Source organism: Homarus americanus, unplaced genomic scaffold, assembly GCF_018991925.1.
Source record: "Homarus americanus isolate GMGI-L3 unplaced genomic scaffold, GMGI_Hamer_2.0 scaffold30535, whole genome shotgun sequence".
NCBI classification, from domain to species: Eukaryota; Metazoa; Arthropoda; class Malacostraca; order Decapoda; family Nephropidae; genus Homarus; species Homarus americanus.
In genome coordinates this window covers 9,941,604-9,960,860 of record NW_024732440.1, presented here as the reverse complement: position 1 = coordinate 9,960,860, position 19,257 = coordinate 9,941,604, and the positions used below count along the sequence as shown (strand labels likewise).

Sequence of the window (19,257 nt, the reverse complement as noted above, 5' to 3'; positions counted from 1 at the left end):
GGTATATGAAACAGGGTTAATTGAAAAAAATTATCATCTGGAAAGCATGTTTATTTTATTTAAAATTTTACACTCTGTCTGAGAGATATCTTTTGGATTGTTGAATACTATATACAGATTGTTATTCTACCCAAAGTCAGAGTCAGAATCTTCATCACAGGATTATTTTGGTATAGGAACATGAAAAAAAGAAATACTATAACTGAGACCTAATAGTTGCTATATGGCAACATAAAATACATGGCTAAACACTACCCATACAAATATCTTTCTGGTCAAAACTAGACATCACTCATTGTAGGGGTTTGCAGCAGCATTCCAAGGTAAGTAATCTCATTTAAAACTAGACAATGAAAATAAACTAAATAAGAAAATATTGGTTAAGAGTAGTTCCATGTTTAGCTGCATCTGTTTTGTATTTATCAGTCATTAGAAAATGACTAACCACTTACATATTCACATTAATCATACTTGTGCATTTGAGATGTACAGTACACTACAATTTTGTATTATAATCTTTCAACACCTTTCCAGTACCTTCTCCAAGACAGAGGGAGCCCCTTAACATGTGCCTGGGAGAGATTGGTGATGCCTTGTCTGTCTGTCTTTGGTTCCCTAAGAAAAACAATTTGATACTTTGTACCTTGTATGTGCCTCCATTCCTTAGGCTAAAAAATAAAGATTTGTCTTTACGAAAAACTTTACATATACAGTATTCCAGACAAGAGAGGTATGAATGAGGAAAAGTTAAACATGTCGAAAGCTTTATTTAGAAACTTTTGTATCATGAAAGTTTATTAACTATGTTTGAAGACAATCACAGACTACTGTTGGTTTGGGAATTTGTTGAGTATAACTAGAATACACAGGTAATGTTGACATCACAGTAACAGTCAGTGGATGATGATGATGCATCTCAATCTAAACTTAAATTTGTGGGGTCTTAGAGGGTAACTGACATCCATCTCAACTGGCAAGTCTTGTTGGCCACTATTAACAGCCACCAACCCAAGCATAAATAGTGTTCAAGATGACATATGCAAGGTATGAAACCATTCATCAATCCTTCATGATTTTCACTGTTCCACTTGCAAAATGCAAAACAACTTTACTAGGGTCCAATCATGGGTATGTAGTCAGAAATTACATCACACAGTGTAGACCAGTGGTTCTTAACTTTTTTTGGCAGTGGCCCAGAATCTACCATGGCGACCCATGTCCTCGCAAACTTTATTTTCAACATTCAGGTATTTTAATGATATCTATTTTGGGTAAATAAACATACAGCAATGAATAAGATGCATGATAAATCTTTCAACAATTGATAGCTGATATGAAAGTAGGTACTGTACTTATTGTAATGTCAAGTTAAACAGAAAACTATAATATTTTTGCTGTAGCCAGAAAAAAAGAAAACTGAAGAAAAACTTTACATAATAGAAAATGAAACTGCTGATGTATGCACTTTTGATAAAATCCAAAATAAAATGGGGTTATATACAGGACATACTACTAATAATTAATGATTCTACCTGGGAGTCAGGCCCTGGACACAGTATACTAGCTTCTACTCAATGACGGGCTTATGAATTAGTGACATTGCTAGCATTCGAAATGAACAGCAGATCTGATGTCGCCACCACAGAAAGACTTTGGTGCCACCTTGCCATACTTTTAACCAATGATGGTTGGGGGCTCCTCTATGCTGAATAAAATCTGGCATTAGCCTCCAATTACTATAAATAGGGCCTAGGTATGGATCAGCAACACGTTAATTGAGATAATTTTTAAAAATTGACACTCACTGGAAACCCTTGCTGATCTTGGGGTTAAGAACTACTGGTCTAGATAAATAATAGGTTTCAGTACAACAGTATCTGTTACATTCATGTCATCTGCCATTACCTTTCTTGGCTAGTAAATATCCACCCATGCTTTTAGAATTGCAAAATTATTAAAACCTAATGAGAAATAAAGTATTAATTAATTATGGCCACAACTTATGGAAGCAATGTTATCCTGAAAATTGAGTGTCCCACAGGGATCTACAACTTCAGTATCATATACCATTGTTTACCATATCCTACCTTTAAATGAAAATAATAAATACCCTAATACCATTCTCAAATTCTACTCCATCCTATCACATTGATTTAAAAGAAGCTTCATTGTGACCATTTCAAAAGTAACATCAGTTATATTTATATGACTTACTCTAGTCTAGATTTTAACTCCTGATGTTTACAGAAAGTCATGAAAAGAACAATACCATCTGGATATATATAAATACTGCCATACTCACATAGGTACTGTATATCATTACCTGTGTGATGCTGTATGGAGGAGAGCTCACAAAGATACAGAATAAAGTACATTAACCAGTTGACAGATGCATATGGTCACACTGAGCTCATAGCAAACTACAGCATTCATCTGACTGAGGATCTATGTCATACCCATTCTACAATGCAAGAGGAATGATCAGTAAACTACCCTACCTTGCCACCAAGAACCCATTGTCAATGTGACAAAAGTGAATCTGATACTGTTTGTGAGAAAAGGAGGAAATTACACTAGATTAATGATGTTTTTTTGTGCATGTATCACCTTGACTATTTAAGATTCACGCCGTGCTTCTATAGAGGTGTGTATAACATGGTCAGTTAGCCTTTAACACCATCACATACAACAGAGATCACTTACACCATGTGTGTGAAGTTTACCTCCCAATTAATACTTTCACCAGTTTGTTTCTTTTTTATCTGAATGGTGGTACATTCCCTCCAAAACTTCTCTAACTTATATACAATATAATAAAATCTAGAGGAAATACTGGTTTCACCTTATAAACTTTATTGTATATGGTATTTCTGAACTCTTAAATGCAAAACTTATTGCATTAAGGAACTGAACTGCATACAATAAAACTTAGCCTGCCCAAATTGATAGAACGGAGCAAAAACAAAAAGTTTTGATGACACAAAATAATCACATACTGGCTCAGAACTTTCCTTGGGAGGAATTTATATTTTTTAGAAAAAATAAATAAAAGTCCTACCTTAGCATCAGCATGATCAGCACCATTAAGTAACAAAGAATATTCAGCCCTCACTGATTTGACCCACCTATATCAAATCAACTTGGCTTGGCTAATTTTGATGGAATAAGTGTCTTAATTTTCAGATTCCTAATGAAACAACTTTGGCCAAAAAAATAACAATAACCATAACAATAATACTAATAAAAATTATATGAACATGGCCTAATCACAACTGTTATAGATACTTGAGTCACAAAATGGAATAGCGACACTCATTCCAATCTGAGCATCAAGGCACGTGGATTAAGCCTTACTCAGATACCTGGAAAGCAGGCTGTCTCGGGAGTTGTCAAGAAAGACCCTTGTCACTTGAACATTCAGGTGCAGAGGTTTCCCCTGCCAACATATTAATAAAAATATAAAGATATACTGATCAATATAAGCTTCAATATTTTCAGAAGTTAATAGCAAGATTCTAACTATACATTAATGAAATTTAAAGATAAGGTGCAATACTGACTTTTAAAATACAAATGAGACTGAATTTATAGACTGCAGACAGGTGAAATTCTTTTTAAACTTTGTACTTAGTTTAAAACGAGTTTCAGAATTAACAAATTATACTGTTTGATCAAATATACTGTACTCTGACCAGGGGAAACGCCTACCGCATACCCGTTCACATGGAGGCAGGATAAACACATTTGTTGACAAATATACACAAACAATGGCTCTTGTCTTGTACCTCACTTCAGAGGAAATATGGTGTTGTGTGAACTGGAGGAATTACTCTCTTGTCCTCTGGCACTGCATCAAATAACTTTGCATGCTTCTCATTGGTTGATGTAAAGCTGAGAATGGAGGCCACGTTGCCAGCACGGTAGCAATAGTTGGGAGCTGACCACACTGTTACCAGCTTACCATCAAACATGTACTTGATACCTATTGTAATAAAAAAATAATAATTATAAGAAATTATACTAGTCACTGGCAATTTTTTTTTTAAATTTGTCTAACAACAAAATTAAGCACTATACAGTATTTATCTGAATATCTGATACACCATTCCCTCCATAAGATTTTCAATACATTTAAATGTCACAAAAAATGTCAATAAATAAAAAATCAAATGTAAGTAAATGAGGCTAATAAGACCTTTCCTCACATTAATATATGAACATTACAGGGACATACCTTCATTGACAAGTTGGTGAGCTCTACATATGAGCTTTAAGTTGTTAGTTTCAGTAAACTGATGAGTAACTCTGGCACCAAAGAGCCAACCAGCTCCCCGAGGAGACATAGACCATGAATCTATCTCTTCAGGGTCACTCCATACCAAGTCACAGAAGGCACCTGTTAATATAATTTACTTGTATAAAAAATAAATACCGTATATACTCGTCTATAACCCCCCTTCGTATATAGGTCGACCCTGATTTTTTGACCAAGAAATCGTTAATTTATGATATTCCTCGTTTATAGGTCGACCCACGTTTTTGAGGGTAAAGGAACAACAAAACCTTCAGAAAAACACTACGTCCTATAAACTTGTTTACCATTTATTATTACGACACTTTACACTGAAATGTGGGTAGTTTCAACAAAAATATTGTATATTTCCATTCAAGTATTTATTCAAGTCAATTAGGAGGGAATATTATTGTAATACAATAGTTATTTAACTGAAAACCATTCGAAAAGCGATTACGGTAACATATTTTGAACGAAAGAAAGCAAAAGTCATTGTTTTCGTCACAATTTTATCCCACTTTCCACTGTAATACGTACGTCATTTCAGCAAAATATATTACATTTCCGTGAATGTATTATATCAACCACAGTATGAATAGAATATCTCTAATATAACAGTATTTTAACCGAAAACTATTAAAAAAACGAGTAACATATCTTGAACATCGGAAGGTTTGGTAAAGTCTTTTGTTTTCGTCATGAAGTTTATCCTAATTTACATTGAAATACATCACGTTTCAGCAAAACTACTATTTATTTTTGAGAATATGGAAATGTAATATTTTTGCTGAAATGACGTACGTATTATAGTGGAAAGTGGGATAAAATCGTGACAAAAACAATGACTTTTGCTTTCTTTCGTTGAAAAGATGTTACCGTAATCGCTTTTCGAATGGTTTTCGGTTAAAAACTGTTGTATTACAATAATATTCTATCCTAATGCACTTGTGATGTAACAGTTTTTTAACTGAAAACGATTCGAAAAACACGTGTACTGTCTAGCTGATACGGCAGAGCCCTGGTCGCGGAGGCTTTGTGTTTGCATCGGCCCTTCTTAAGCAGCTTTTAATTTTAGCGTACGTTGAAATTGTGTTTACCGGTATATTCTTATTTTCTTGCTTCTTATTTTCCAGAAATATGACAAGTTTGTATATAATACAATGTTACGGTACTTTTAATTTACAAGTATTCATTTTTAAAAATACAGAAGACACCAAACAAATACCAGTACTACGGTTATTTGCGTGACTCTCCCGCCAAAAAAGACCAAACAGCTGGTACTCTCTCCCTCAGCCCTACCAAAAATAGCCCAACGACATCTTTCTTGTTTATTCTCTTCCAATTTCTCACTTTAACTGGTATTTTTTACTTCATATTGCCTACATCAGATAAACTACAGTAATTGAGGTTAGACACTGTTATAAATTTGATTACCGAGGTCCTGGCAGGTGCCGTTAGAACCACCTGACCCTACCAACAGTGTTGCAAGTCAGACAGCATTTTTTTAATCATCCATGTGCACGAGAAAGGATGGATGGATGAAGGCGGCATACAAATATGGCTTAAAAAAGTCTGGAACTTTAGACCAGGGGGACTGCGCAAAGAAAAAAGTCTTCTTGTGTGGGATATGTTTCGGTCACATCTTGTTGACAGTGTTACTGCTGGGATTAGGAAGGAAAACACTGATACAGCTGTGATTCCTGGTGGATTAACAAGTCTTGTCCAACCACTGGATGTTTCCATAAACAAACCATTTAAAGATGCGGTAAGAGTGAAGTGGAACAACTGGATGATAGAAGGCGATAAGACATACACAAAGGGAGGCAACATCCAAGCTCCATCACTAGCAACATTATGTGAATGGATTGTAGAGGCCTGGGATACAATCAGACCAGAAATTGTGGTGAAATCTTTTAAGAAATGTGGAATTTCGAATGCTCTTGATGAAACAGAAGACGACTTGTTGTGGGATTATGAGGCTAATGAGAGCGTGAATGAGGATGAAGATATTGATGATCCTATGGCTGATGATGGTGTTGATCCATATGACGATGCTGTTCAAGAAGAGGACTGGGAGTAGCTGTTTGGTGCTGAAGACGATGACTATGAAAATTATTTTGATGGAATTTAATGAAAATATTCAGAAATATGGTATCGTAGTATTTATTCAAGTCAATTAGGATAGAATATTATTGTAATTCAACAGTTTTTTAACTGAAAACCATTCGAAAAGCGATTACGGTAAAATCTTTTGAACGACGAAAGAAAGTGAAAGTCATTGTTTTCGTCACAATTTTATCCCACTTTCCACTGTAATACGTACGTCATTTCAGCAAAAATATTACATTTCCATATTTATTTCTGAGAATATATTCATTCAGGCACAGTTAAGGTAAAATATACTTGTGATGTGATATTTTAATGAAAATATTTATAAATAAGGTATCGTATTTTTCTTTTGTTTCAAATTTATTTAACAAAGATTGATGTTTCAAATTTAATAAACAAAAATTTATGTATCTATAAATAAACTTTTAAAAATGAATACTTTATGTTTTACATACTCCTGTGCATACCATACCATGCATTTGGCTACTTTGGGCTTGCTATGATGACGCAAGAGATCTGCCCTGGCAACTGTACCGACACTCACAGCGGGTGGTGCGTTGGTGCGTCGTTTCCATTGTTTACTGGTAGTTACTGGTAAATATTTTTCAACCTAACGAAACTATTACCCGTATAGAGGTCGACCCCCAACTTTTTGCCAAAAAATTTGGTCTTAAGAACTCGTGCTATACACGGGTATATACGGTAAATAAATAAATCCCATTTTATGTCTGAGGGGATGATTAACCACTGGCAGAGCCAAACATTGCCAGGGAGTTTATATTGCAAGAAATGACATCAGAATTGGGAAAATGACAAGAGACTGCGCAGCATAGAGAGCTGCCATCGGGTAACTAAGGATAACTCACAGAAGCATGAAAATTGGCCATAAAATAATGATGATGAGTGACAGGACATAACATCTCTGTGGATAATTTTTATGCTACAAGCAGCTCCTCACCTACTGTACAGTAGTCTAATCCAAGTTCTGAATTTCTAACCTGGTGGCCATCTTAATCAACTAATGAGGCCCTATGGTCAGGAGTAGTAACAAGCAGTTAAGTTCATGTATCTCAAATATCTCAGCCATAAATGAGTTTCACAACTCACTAAATTTAGTTTCTACCAAATCACATCACTTTAGGAAGGAGAGAAGTATTCCAGGTTACCCATCCCAGACTCTAGGCCAAGAAATGGAACTTCATACTTAAAATTTTCATTTATGGCCCATTGCGAAGAGTGACCTACAAGGTTTCAAAACATCTGTGAACTGGGAGGGAGCTGGTGGTCATGTGCCAAGAAAACCTAATGAATACACCTCAAAATAGGAAGGATCCGCTCCTTGGGCTAAATTTTTTGGACAAACCTTGTATTCTTCCTATAATCATAGTCCAGATTGTGGCATAAGCCATACTTGTCTTCTCAGTACAGTACCATAAGTCTTACTTGTCTTCTCAGTACAGTGCTATAAGTCTTACTTATTTTCTCATGACAGTACTATAAGCCTTACTTGTCTTCTCAGTACAGTACAGTATTTCTATCTGGGGTCCAGGAGGAAGGTTGACAGGACACCATAAATGGCTCAGGAGTGAGTTGTGAACTTTACGGCTGAATAAGTTTGAGATACATAAAGCTTATTTGAAGTTCTAACTCACGACTCATACTGATCTAGACAATCCCTGGACCATGGATTTGGAATATGAACATTATCCACATAAATGTGCCCTGGTGCTAAGCAATCCCAGCTCTGGCAATGACAGGTTCTGATAGGGGTAATGTTGTGGCGGATGACCTTGCATGTCATTCAAGAGCCTTCAGGCATTAAAAGGGTGCAAATTAATTAAGAGCATGTATGTATATCAAGTAATTTTCCTTAGCCCTGTTCAATTCAGGATATACAGTATCATAAGTAGACAAGAAAAAATCACAAGTCTAACACAGGTGCCAGTAATCAAACGTATATGTATTTTTATTTGTTGTTACGGAAGCAATTAAAGCTTTATATGGGTCTTGTAAATATACGTAAACTTTTACATGGTACAATAACTTTCCTAGCCCATTCATTTTGGGAATACCATTCTTAATATTTTATTTGGCTAATACCAGACAATCATATTCAGTTCACATGGGAATCTGTACATAAGATGTTGAAATAAAGACATTTACATTAATGCTCCTTACCTTTATGGGGAATCTCCTGATTTCGGTTTATTGTTCTGATCTGGTCAAGGGTATTGATTTCTGGAGACAAACCTCCATGGACACACAGAACTTCATCATCAATAATCTGTGAATTGTAAGTAAGAATTTTGAGGTTAAAATATCACTGAAGCTGTCCAGCCTATATCACAGTGTAATACAGTACCAAGAATTCATCTGAACAATAAAGAGGCTAGCAAAATGTGAGCAGTGATTGAGGAGTTTAACACTAAAGGGACTACAGTACCAGAATTGGAGCAGTAATGAAGGAAAAGCAATTTGAATTTCAAGATTGGATGAGGGAGTAAAAAGGAGGACCAGGAACAGAAGTGTGAACAGATCAATAATAAATTGAGACAAAGTAACATTATGGTTCAGGAATTGAGAGAAAATTGTATAGTACATCCGAGTAAAATAAAAAGGGATGACTGATTGCAAGATAGCACAGCTGAGTGCATAGGTCATATCTGAATGGAAGAACTACATTAGATATATTACAATGTGTAGAAGAGCTTTAAAATGAACTTTCTAAGTTACCCTGCACTTGATTTAATTAGGATTTTGACAGTTATACAGTACAGTACTTGGTAAAGAATAGATAATTTGTAGCGGACATGAGAACTATACAATTAATACAGTCAACCCTCGCTTTAAGGGTCCCACTTTACGCGTTTCCACGTTTACGCGGTACCCTGCCGAACACGGAATACTCACTTTCCGCGGTGTATGTACCCTTTTACGCGGAGAGCGGCGCGAGCAGGGGGCGCACAAGGTCGCCCAGTCATCAAAACATTACCGAGTTCTTCACCCGCCACCCACCACAGCCGGCCCAAGTCAGTGATAGTGATAGTGAGGATATGGACTTATATGGACTTTAGTGGGAAAGTTTAATAAAGAGGTCTCAAGCCTTCAGGTGGATAGTGATAATTGATACAGTGATACAGGTGAGGGCCAATAATTCGTTCTTCTGTTCGAACCAACCCCCCATCCCTCGCAGGTGCTGCCCAGCCATCTTTTCTACTAATGTAAGTGTTAAAAAACCTAATATTATTGATATTTCTCTTAATTATTAATTGTGTGTGCATACCATCATAAAATTAAGAAGTTATTTTTACTACAACGTAGGTATTGTGTCTGAAAAAGTGGAGTTTGGGGGTCGGCCCGGTCTCTATTTCAATTAATCCCATATGTCATATTGTTCACTTTAAGCGTTTCTCACTGTACGTTATTACTGTACAAGTAGAATGGGGTTTTAAGTATATGACTTGATACCAACTTACAGCAGCTATAGTAAGAAGATCAAACACCTTGCAGCAGTATTTCCAAGCATTCACATTCCCATACTTGTTTTGGCACTCATCTGCAAATGTGAGATAAAAAACCCATATCAGATCATGTAGCAACAATTTGTTTGACTACATATATCACCAAGTTCAAATGGTTTTGTTAAATTTTTTCACACTCTGTACCTGTATTTGGGTTATCAATCAACTGCATTTTTTATAATAAAGTAATATTCATTAAATAACATACAGGTATTTGTTATTATGGAACTTTACTGTAATAATAAAAACTAAAGTGATGGACTAGGTAAAACAGTACAGTATTCTCAATAATAAGCAAAAGGACAAAATCTTACCATAAAATCCATACACTTGAGTAATCTGACGTGATTCGTGGTTTCCTCTAAGTAGAGTTATCTTGTGTGGCCATTTTGCCTTAAGAGAGAGGAGCCGGGTGAGGGTTTCTAAACTATAGTATCCTCGGTCCACAAAATCACCCATAAAGATGTAATTAGTGTCCGGAACTTGACCACCCGTTCGAAATAGTTCCTCTAAGTCATAGAACTGTAAAAAGATCATTATGGATATTAATTTAAAGTATTAATACTGGAACATTAGCACATCAAAAAATAAAAAAGTATATCTACTGTACAGCGCAGGAGTACATTACTTGTTTTACAAAATTAATACAGCACATACAAATAACATATACAGTAGACCCTTCCCATTCTCGGGTTTACGATTCACGATTTCGACGATTCGCAGAAAGCAGCTGATGGCTCGGGTGGCTTGGATGTGAGCCTTCTCCCGCAGCGCAACGAGTCACCCCACACGCCCAAAGCGTCTCATCTCCCTGTTTGCCCTCACCCAGTACCTGTGACCTAGCATTCCGTGTTATACTCTCAAAACTTTTGTGTTTCTTTGTGAAAATAGCTCTGAAAAGACTGCCTAGTGTCAGTGATGCTTGTGGAGTGAAACATAAAAGGCAGAATTCAGTGATGACCCTGGCAAAGAAAATTTAATTATTAGACAAGTTAAAGGAGGTTGTTTGGTGTTAACGAATACACAGTGCGGTATATCAAGAAAATGAACAAGCAGTTCGTGATACTATTCAAGCGAGTCCTCCTGCAAGTGCTAAAGTGGCGCAGGTTGTTCGTGACAAGAACATAGTGAAAACTGAGAAAGCACTTAACATTTGGATTGAGGACCAGTACCGCAAAAATGTTCTGATCAACAGCAACGTGAAAAGGCTGAGTCTTTATGCTCGTTTTTACGAGTCAACAGGTAGTGAAGGGGTAGTGCAGTGACTGAACCAACTTTAAGTGCCAGTAAAGGTTGGTTAGAGAATTTTAAGAAAAGATTCTCGCTCCATAATGTGAAGCTGACGAGGGAGGCCACATAAGCTGACCACACAGCCACAGATGCATTTCTTGCCAAGCTCAAAAAAATAATAGAAGAGAAAGGCGATAGACCGGAGCAAATTGTTAATGCCGACGAATCTGTTCTATATTGGAAGAAAATGCCTGGTAAAAAGTACATAAACAAGCAGGAGAGGTGTGCCTCTGGGTTCAAGACAGCCAAGGACAGAGTGACACTCATCTTCTGTGGCAATGCGGCTGGCCACACGATCAAGCCTGGCTTGCTTTACCGCTCAGTAAACTCTTCCATGGAATGCAGCTTTAAGATAGTCCAAGGAATCAACCAGGTATTGTTTCCCTACCAGGAAATGTTTAAAGACCCCAAAGCCAAGAGGAAACAACTACTGTACCAATCACCATGTTTTTCAAGAAAGAACCAGCTACTTCCGTTGCCACTCCACCTTCTAATCCTCCCAGCCACCTCACCACCTGCCTCCCAGTCACGCACCACCACCACTGATTCACCCTTCCTCCACCAGTGATCCTCATGATCCACCTATATTTCAGTAACCAGATGTCTCCCTATGTACAGTGCACCACTTCATCAGGCTCCAGACTTCCACATACGAATGTAAGTACTGTACAGTATTGTGACTTAAGTTTCTCATGCACAGTACAGTAAACCCTCGAAGATCCGGGCAAAAAATCTAGGGGTTCTGGGCTAAGAAGCCTCCTAGAAGTTTCCCTAAGAAACATTCCCAAACCTGAGCAAAGAACAATTGTTGTTTGTAGGAATATTATTTCATTCACTCTTGTAATGATACAATGTTTCTTATTATGTTACCAAAGGTAAATGCATGGTTTATATACCTATGGTAATTTGTTTATCACTACATTAATACTATATTTTTTGTGTTTTTTATATAATTTATTATTCGGCGGAAAATTCGGACAATCGGCTTTTCCGGACAGGTGGTCCTCCCTTTTAGTCCGGATCTTCAAGGGTTCACTGTATAGATATACTTGTATATTAAATCACTAAGGTATTATATAAATGGCTATTCGTGGTTTTCCCAATCTGTGCCATTTCGTGGAACCCATTCCCCGCAAATGGCGAGGATCTACTGTACTGTACCGGTACTGTATAAATTGAATACTGTATCTATCTACTGTATTTATATATATACAGTTTACACGCTTGCACACCTCTAATGCACCTTTCACAAATTCTGACTCTGTGATAATTCGGACATTATTTACAATATTGAATTATTCAGCAATTTTTTAACACTGAGATCCTATAGGGATGTTTTGTCTGAATGCTCTTGTGCAGATGGGAGTCAAGCATGGTGAATAAATTTTTGTTTTACAGTAATATGTATTACCGGGTACTAATTTTTGCATGGAAAATTTAAATAACATTTTACTCTATGTAAATACCACAGATATAATGCAGTCAGCAAGGCTATTTAGGAAACATTTCAACACAGTTAACATATCCTTGAATTATACTGTGCAGAGATATCCCTATTAGCCAGAATAGCTGGTGCAGAGCTGTTTCTGGGTTGAGATTTCCAAGTTTGGAGACAAATTTTCTCATCCTCGGAATTTTTCCAGGCACCTGTAATGTACTGTACTGGGAAAAGTTTTCCAAGAGTCTAAACATATCAAGATTCTACTGTATCTTCCAAAGCTGAAAAAAGTAACTGTATTTTTCCTCCATAAATTGAAACATTGGACACAATTTTTTTTTCGTAACCTCCAATTTTCATAAATTAGATCTCCATTTGGAAAGAAATTTCTTGAGCATCTGATAATAAAACAGATATAGGATGTATTGGACTGAATTGTGTCAAAAAGAGGAAATAAAGAAGAAAGAAAGAGTAGAGACATAAGTAACCTCAAGAATGGGAAGTCTTTTTTCATAGCTTACTCACCTGTCCATGAATGTCCCCACATACAGTTACCGGACATGACACCGGTTGAATGTTTCCTTCTTCTAACAATAATTCACACACTGTCTCACATAATTTCTGCAAAAACATAAAGGACAGAGATAACTTCTTGACTGAAGACACACACACAATAAAAATAATTACCCTGTATTTGTCAAATTATTTTTGTTTGGCCCAATATGGGAGCAAGTAATTAATCAAATTTATTTAAAAATACCTGTACACTAAGAAACAGGAGACTACTGTACAGTACTGTATATCCAAACCTCTTAAGCTACTAAGCCATTACAAAAGTAATCATGACAACACGTGTCTATGTCAAAACCTACTGAATCATTTTACAGTACAGGTATAGTACAATATATTGTATACAAATAGAAAGCAAGATCATCAGCAGGATGGTTTAGTGCAAAAGCAAACACAAAAGAATTGAAAATGGATATTATTGCTAATCAACATCTGACATAGGTAAGTGACAATTTCTTAGCTACCTCTTCACTCACATCTAATTTAAACAGCCACCTTTTCTCCCAAGTATAGTACTGTACAATAACTAAGATAAATGTGCAAAACAGCAATCACCAAAACAGCGACGTTGATGGCAACTTTCTTCTATTGAGGTTTTTCATTAGGTATGATAGCTGGTTAACCCGGGCCACCGTCCTGTGATGTTAACATTCGAGTCATCTGCTCCTCCAACACAAACACACACAAAATATGGCATGAGCTTCTAATGTACAGTATGTTTAAATACTCCGTAATACTTTAAAATACAGTACACTGCTGACTCATGAGAAGGAGCAACTTAAGCTAAATGTTATATAAAAGAAAACTTCCTCATAACTCTAGAATACTGTATATCGTTACTTGAATATAGTTAAAATTTTTATGATAAAATTTTTAGGCAAAAAGCAGGGGATAAAACTAAAAAAGAGTAATATTTTTGAAGGGTTACAATTCGTGCACTTCTGTGGGACATTTACAGTGAATGATAAATACCCGGTCCAGTACAAGCTTGAGCTTAGGTAAGATTATACACAATGAAGCAGCATTGTGTAATGTCTTTCATGGACATAAGAGTAAGATCAGTTGTTCCACTGAAACAAATAAATGTTGTTCACTGTCAATTCTCGGCAACATTTAGAACACATGCGTGTTGTGCCAACTACCCTGTAGTCCATGTTGACAGATGAACTCTTAGAGCCAGTCTGCATCCTCCACAAGCACAGACAACTTGCAATACAATACCGAACACAATGCGATTGAAAAACGAGATGGCAAGCTTCTCCTTCCCCTTAGGAAAGAACAGTATACTATATAGAATAAGTTAAAAAAACAATAAGTGTGAAAAAAAAATGATTTGCAAAGGCCATGAACAAAAAGCCAGGGAAATTATGCCTATAAAATTTAAAACAAAAGACAAATAAGCCAATAATAAAACCCTCAATGTGAGGCTCCATTGTCATTTTTATGTTTACAAACATGGGATTCAAACATTAATAGTAGTTTAAGAGCGGACGGGAACAATTGGCATCGCGGGAGATTTGTTGGTGGATTATTTACAACGGTTTTTGTTGTGTTTTGAACAATTCTGACCTGCTTCTGTATAGGTGTATGACCAAAACGATAATTTTATCCATGATCTATCTTTCCATGTGTCCATCTTCACACTCTATAACCTGTATTTTCTTCGCATTTTGTCCTCGTACTAAATAAAAGGCACAGGATACAGAAATGGCAGCCATATGCAAAACGTCGATGTCAATTAGTAAGGCAGTTGCATATGCTTGATGGGTAGACTATACAATGAAAGTTACCAACATGGCCTTCTTTCTGACTAATATAACTTAATGGAAAATAACCTAACCTACCTTATAACCTAACCTAGCCTACCTTATAAAGTAACTTACCTAACCTATAACCTAACCAAACCATTAACAACACAGTTTGTCAATACAGCTGCTGTACCTGTATTCACTATATGTAAATAAAAATCAGACATAAGTGGGAACTTGCCTCTTCTATTAACTAAGGACTATTAGCTTAGAGTATAGTACATTTATAACACAAAAATAAGTTACCAATTAATATAAACCTGAATTTTATCCATTTATTTTGCTGGTTACAGTCCAACTCGGCCCACATCTAACTCGGACCATCTCGAACCACTTAGGTTAACGAACTCAGACTAAAAAGTAAAAGTTTACACATTTTTGCATGAATAATAAAAAGCAGCATAGATTGAAGGGGGGGGGGGTTTATTTGTTAATATTTATCTTTTCATTCCATCTTATTAATATATTGATGTACATATGTGGAAGAGGTGATCTTTTTTCTTTTGTATACTGTATATATAATTTAATATTTTATATTTAGTTCACAATTAAGATCACTTTACCTGGAGACCTGACAATGATATCCTCACAAAATATGACGGTTGAGGATGACCTGATCACGAGATCTGAGGTTGATGAGTTCCACAACAATTTAAATAATGAGTTACTTAATGCACAAAGGCAGAACATACCATACAGTAAATGCAGATCAGACAACAATGACCCAAAATGGATAAATAATTATTTTAATAATATTATTGGACAAAGGTTGGAGAATAAATTGTGAAGTTTACCAGTAGGATTAAGACCGAGATAAGAAAAGCAAAGAGGAATAATGAACTGAAGGTAGCAAGGAAGGTGAAGTTAAACTCCAAGGGATGCTTTCAAATGTATCAAACTTAAACACAAGAAAAGATTGGACCAATACAGTCAGATACCGGCGAGCTAACCGATAACGACGGAGAAATGAGCAATAATCTGAACAGGTATTTTTAACAGTTTTCACCACCGAAAATTTAAACATGATACCCGAGGCGCCGACTATATACAGAGATAGTGAAGAAAATAGATTAAGCGAGATAGTAGTGACTAGTAACGATGTTAATAAGCAAATAGACAAGCTAAAGCCAAATAAGTCGCCAGGTCCCGATGAGATATTTGCCATAGTATTAAGGGAATGTAAGGAAGAGCTTAGTATGCCCTTAGCAAAGCTGTTTAACATATCACTAAAAATGGGTGTAGTACCAGAATCCCGATCCAACGAATTACCCAAAAGTACCCAAATGGGGTCCGACTAATTACCCAAATGTAGCCGCAATGAAGTCAAATAATGGTCCTACATGAATAAATCGGACTGCCAATCACTTCTCGACTAGTATTTGGTGTCACAAAGTCAAAAAAAATTGGAAAACTTAATTTAATGAGTTAATAGATAACGTGCATGTACCGAGGGAGCAAGTAATTACCCAAATGTAGTCGCAATGAAGTCAAATTATGGTCCTACAAGAATAAATCGGACTGCCAATCACTTCTCGACTAGTATTTGGTGTCACGAAGTCACAAAAAATTGGTAAACTTAATTTAATCTGAGTTAATAGATCGAGTGCATGTACCTAACCTAACCAGGGCCGGATTCAGGAGTGGGCAAAGTGGGCAACTGCCCAGGGGCCTCCACATATTAAAATATTTTATTTATTTGTTTATTCATTTGGATTATTTTTATTTTCATTCTTTAAAATTCACGTTTATCTATTCCATCACGTAAAACTATGTTCAGGAAGAAGCGTGATAGAAATTAGGCTAGCTACTCCTTGAAATTCATGAATACCTGGTTTTCCTATGAGCCGTATATTTTTAATATTTTTAATATAACTGCAAACCGTATGGCTTCAAAATTCTCCGAGGAAGTGTTCAAATTTCAAAATTTTCCTGGGGGGCTTACAGCACCCCCCAGAACTCCCAGATGTTTAGGCTCGCTTCATTCGCCACCCCACCCTCTTGGGTACTTATAATGAGGGGGGCCTCCATAAAGAGGCTGCCCATGGGCCTCCACAGGTCTAAATCCGGCACTGAACCTAACCTAACCTCGACTAGTATTTGTTGCCACGAAGTCACAAAAAATTGGTAAACTTAATTTAATCTGAGTTAATAGATCAAGTGCATGTACCTAACCTAACCTAACACAACTCAGATTAAATTAAGTTTACTAATTTTTTGTGACTATGACACCAAATAATAATAGAGAAGTGATTCACAGCCCAATTTACGCTTGTAGGACCATCATTTGACTTCATTGCGACTACATTTGGGTAATTACTCACTCCCTCGGTACAAGCACGGAATCTATTAACTCAGTTTAAATCAAATCAAGTTTTCCAATTTTTTGTGACTTTGTGACACCAAATACTAGTCGAGAAGTGGTTGGCAGTCCGATTTATTCATGTAGGACCATCATTTGACTTCATTGTGGCTACATTTGGGTACATTTGGGTAATTAGTCGGACCGCCCAAATGTATATTAAATCAGGGTAAAATCTTAACATATATATGTTTTACATCAATAAAACCTGATTAATAATGTTTTCATTGAAATGTAGTCTAAATAATGAAATAATAAACAGCGAAAAACGCTAAATTCCAAAGAGTCACCTATCCAAAAGGAGATATAATTACCGATGTTTCTGTTACTTTGGGGTATTTAACATAGCCGTAAGATTTACTTTTCGTTAGGTTAGGTTAGCGAAGTGCATCACGATGGATCGGAGTTATCTCCATTGTTCACGAACTCTTTGGAATTTAGCGTTCGCCAATACTGAAAGTTTTTCGCTGTTTATTATTTCATCTTACAAATTATTTTTACAAAATTACACTAAAAATATTATTAAACATGTTTTGTGTATGTATAACAGATATTCGTTAAGATTTTACCCTTATTTGCTATACTTTTGGGTACATTTGGGTAATTCGTGGCTCCCCCAGAATCCTGGAGGATAGTGAATGTGATACAGATTTTCAAGAAGGGAGATAGATCACTATCCTCTAACTACCGTCCAATCAGTTAAACACCAATTGTAGGCAAATTGTTGGAAGCAATAATTTCAAACCCTATTCGAAATCACCTGGAGAAGCACAAATTACGAATGTGAATCATGGTTCATTGACCAAAGTTCTACTAACATAAACTCATTAAATTCGTCCTTCATACTGATTGGTATTCACTCATTCACACTCTTCATATTTCAGTGAACCAAAAGAGACATAAAATATATCTCAAACTCATTCCTGAACCTCTAGTCCGCTACTTGTTTGAAGTGTGCAAGGTGGGCCGAGTTATAGTAATGTTTGGGCCTAGTTGGTTAATTAAGATGGGAAGAGTTGCAGGTACACCACTTTGCCTCAACACAAGAATAATCATGAAAATAGGAAAAATTTACTACACGGGGTGCCATAGCTTTACTCTCATGACCTAATATCTAACTATTTCCTCTCTAATGAATAGAAACATATATTCATTGAGGAAGTTAAGAGGTGTAAGAGCGTCCTGCGTGATGGCTTGCTTGTTCTAGCGTCTTCAGGTTGTCCCGATGTAGTCTGGGTATTCTCTGGCTGACTCTACTGGCGTTCTCTTCACACTTTTCATTTATATTTTCTACCACTGTCATCTCTCATCATTTCTTTTGTTACTTTAAGTATATCATACAAGGGTAACTAACCTTAAGGTCACTTTCAGGCAAATACTTGCACTCTTTCGCAATTTCTATCCACTTGTCAACGTCCGCCATTTTTGTTTATGGGTAAAGGCTGTACGAGCCTATTTATATTTTCTTCCCTAACGACCAAATGACCTAAACCCGATTTTTGGAGATAAATTTCGTTTAAAAAAATTATACATCTATTCATATTAAAGAATTCCGAATAATATTAAGCTGTATATTCAAAGGATATATTCACAAATAAACTTTTCTAAACCTAACAAAATAACAAATGTTAAAAAAGATCTTGAACAGAATTTAGACTTTTTTTTATTAATAATCAAACAAACAAGAGAACGAGACAAACCTTTTTCATTTCACTGAGTCTTGAGTGAACAATGGCTCCAGTTTCGTGATAATGAAAGCGACTTTGTGGAGTGTGGTAATTCCTTGTGCCATGAAGAAGAGTGAAGGAAAAAGCATTGTGGCGCTAAATGTGGTTAATAAAGAGGCGCTCCATTGGAAGTTTTAAGCA

General features: G+C 36.2%; 1 protein-coding gene across 2 annotated transcripts; it reads right to left on the bottom strand.

The window, feature by feature from the left end:
- Positions 1 to 33: 33 nt before the first annotated feature.
- Positions 34 to 18,849, bottom strand: LOC121868804 (serine/threonine-protein phosphatase 6 catalytic subunit-like). 2 transcript variants are annotated; one of them, XM_042369753.1, is made up of 8 exons: positions 18,744 to 18,823; positions 15,291 to 15,383; positions 13,178 to 13,273; positions 10,239 to 10,446; positions 9,880 to 9,959; positions 8,582 to 8,687; positions 4,235 to 4,396; positions 34 to 3,982 (listed from the first exon to the last, which is right to left on the bottom strand). In XM_042369753.1, the coding sequence occupies exons 2-8, from the start codon at positions 15,303 to 15,305 to the stop codon at positions 3,792 to 3,794; spliced, it is 858 nt and encodes a 285-aa protein (XP_042225687.1). In that variant the 5' UTR covers positions 15,306 to 15,383; positions 18,744 to 18,823; the 3' UTR covers positions 34 to 3,791. The 2 variants fall into 2 exon arrangements, with proteins under 2 accessions (XP_042225687.1, XP_042225686.1); XM_042369752.1 differs by lacking the exon at positions 15,291 to 15,383 and having other exon boundaries at positions 18,744 to 18,849.
- Positions 18,850 to 19,257: the final 408 nt, after the last annotated feature.

Bases quoted from the DNA above. Each gene is read 5' to 3' on its own strand.
- LOC121868804 (XM_042369752.1), bottom strand. From the start codon at position 18,812: ATGGCGGACGTTGACAAGTGGATAGAAATTGCGAAAGAGTGCAAGTAT. The intron at 10,447-13,177 runs GTGAGTAAGCTA...ATCTTTTTACAG, and splicing joins GTGGGGACATTCATGGACAG to TTCTATGACTTAGAGGAACT. The intron at 9,960-10,238 runs GTAAGATTTTGT...TCACATTTGCAG, and splicing joins TCAAGTGTATGGATTTTATG to ATGAGTGCCAAAACAAGTAT.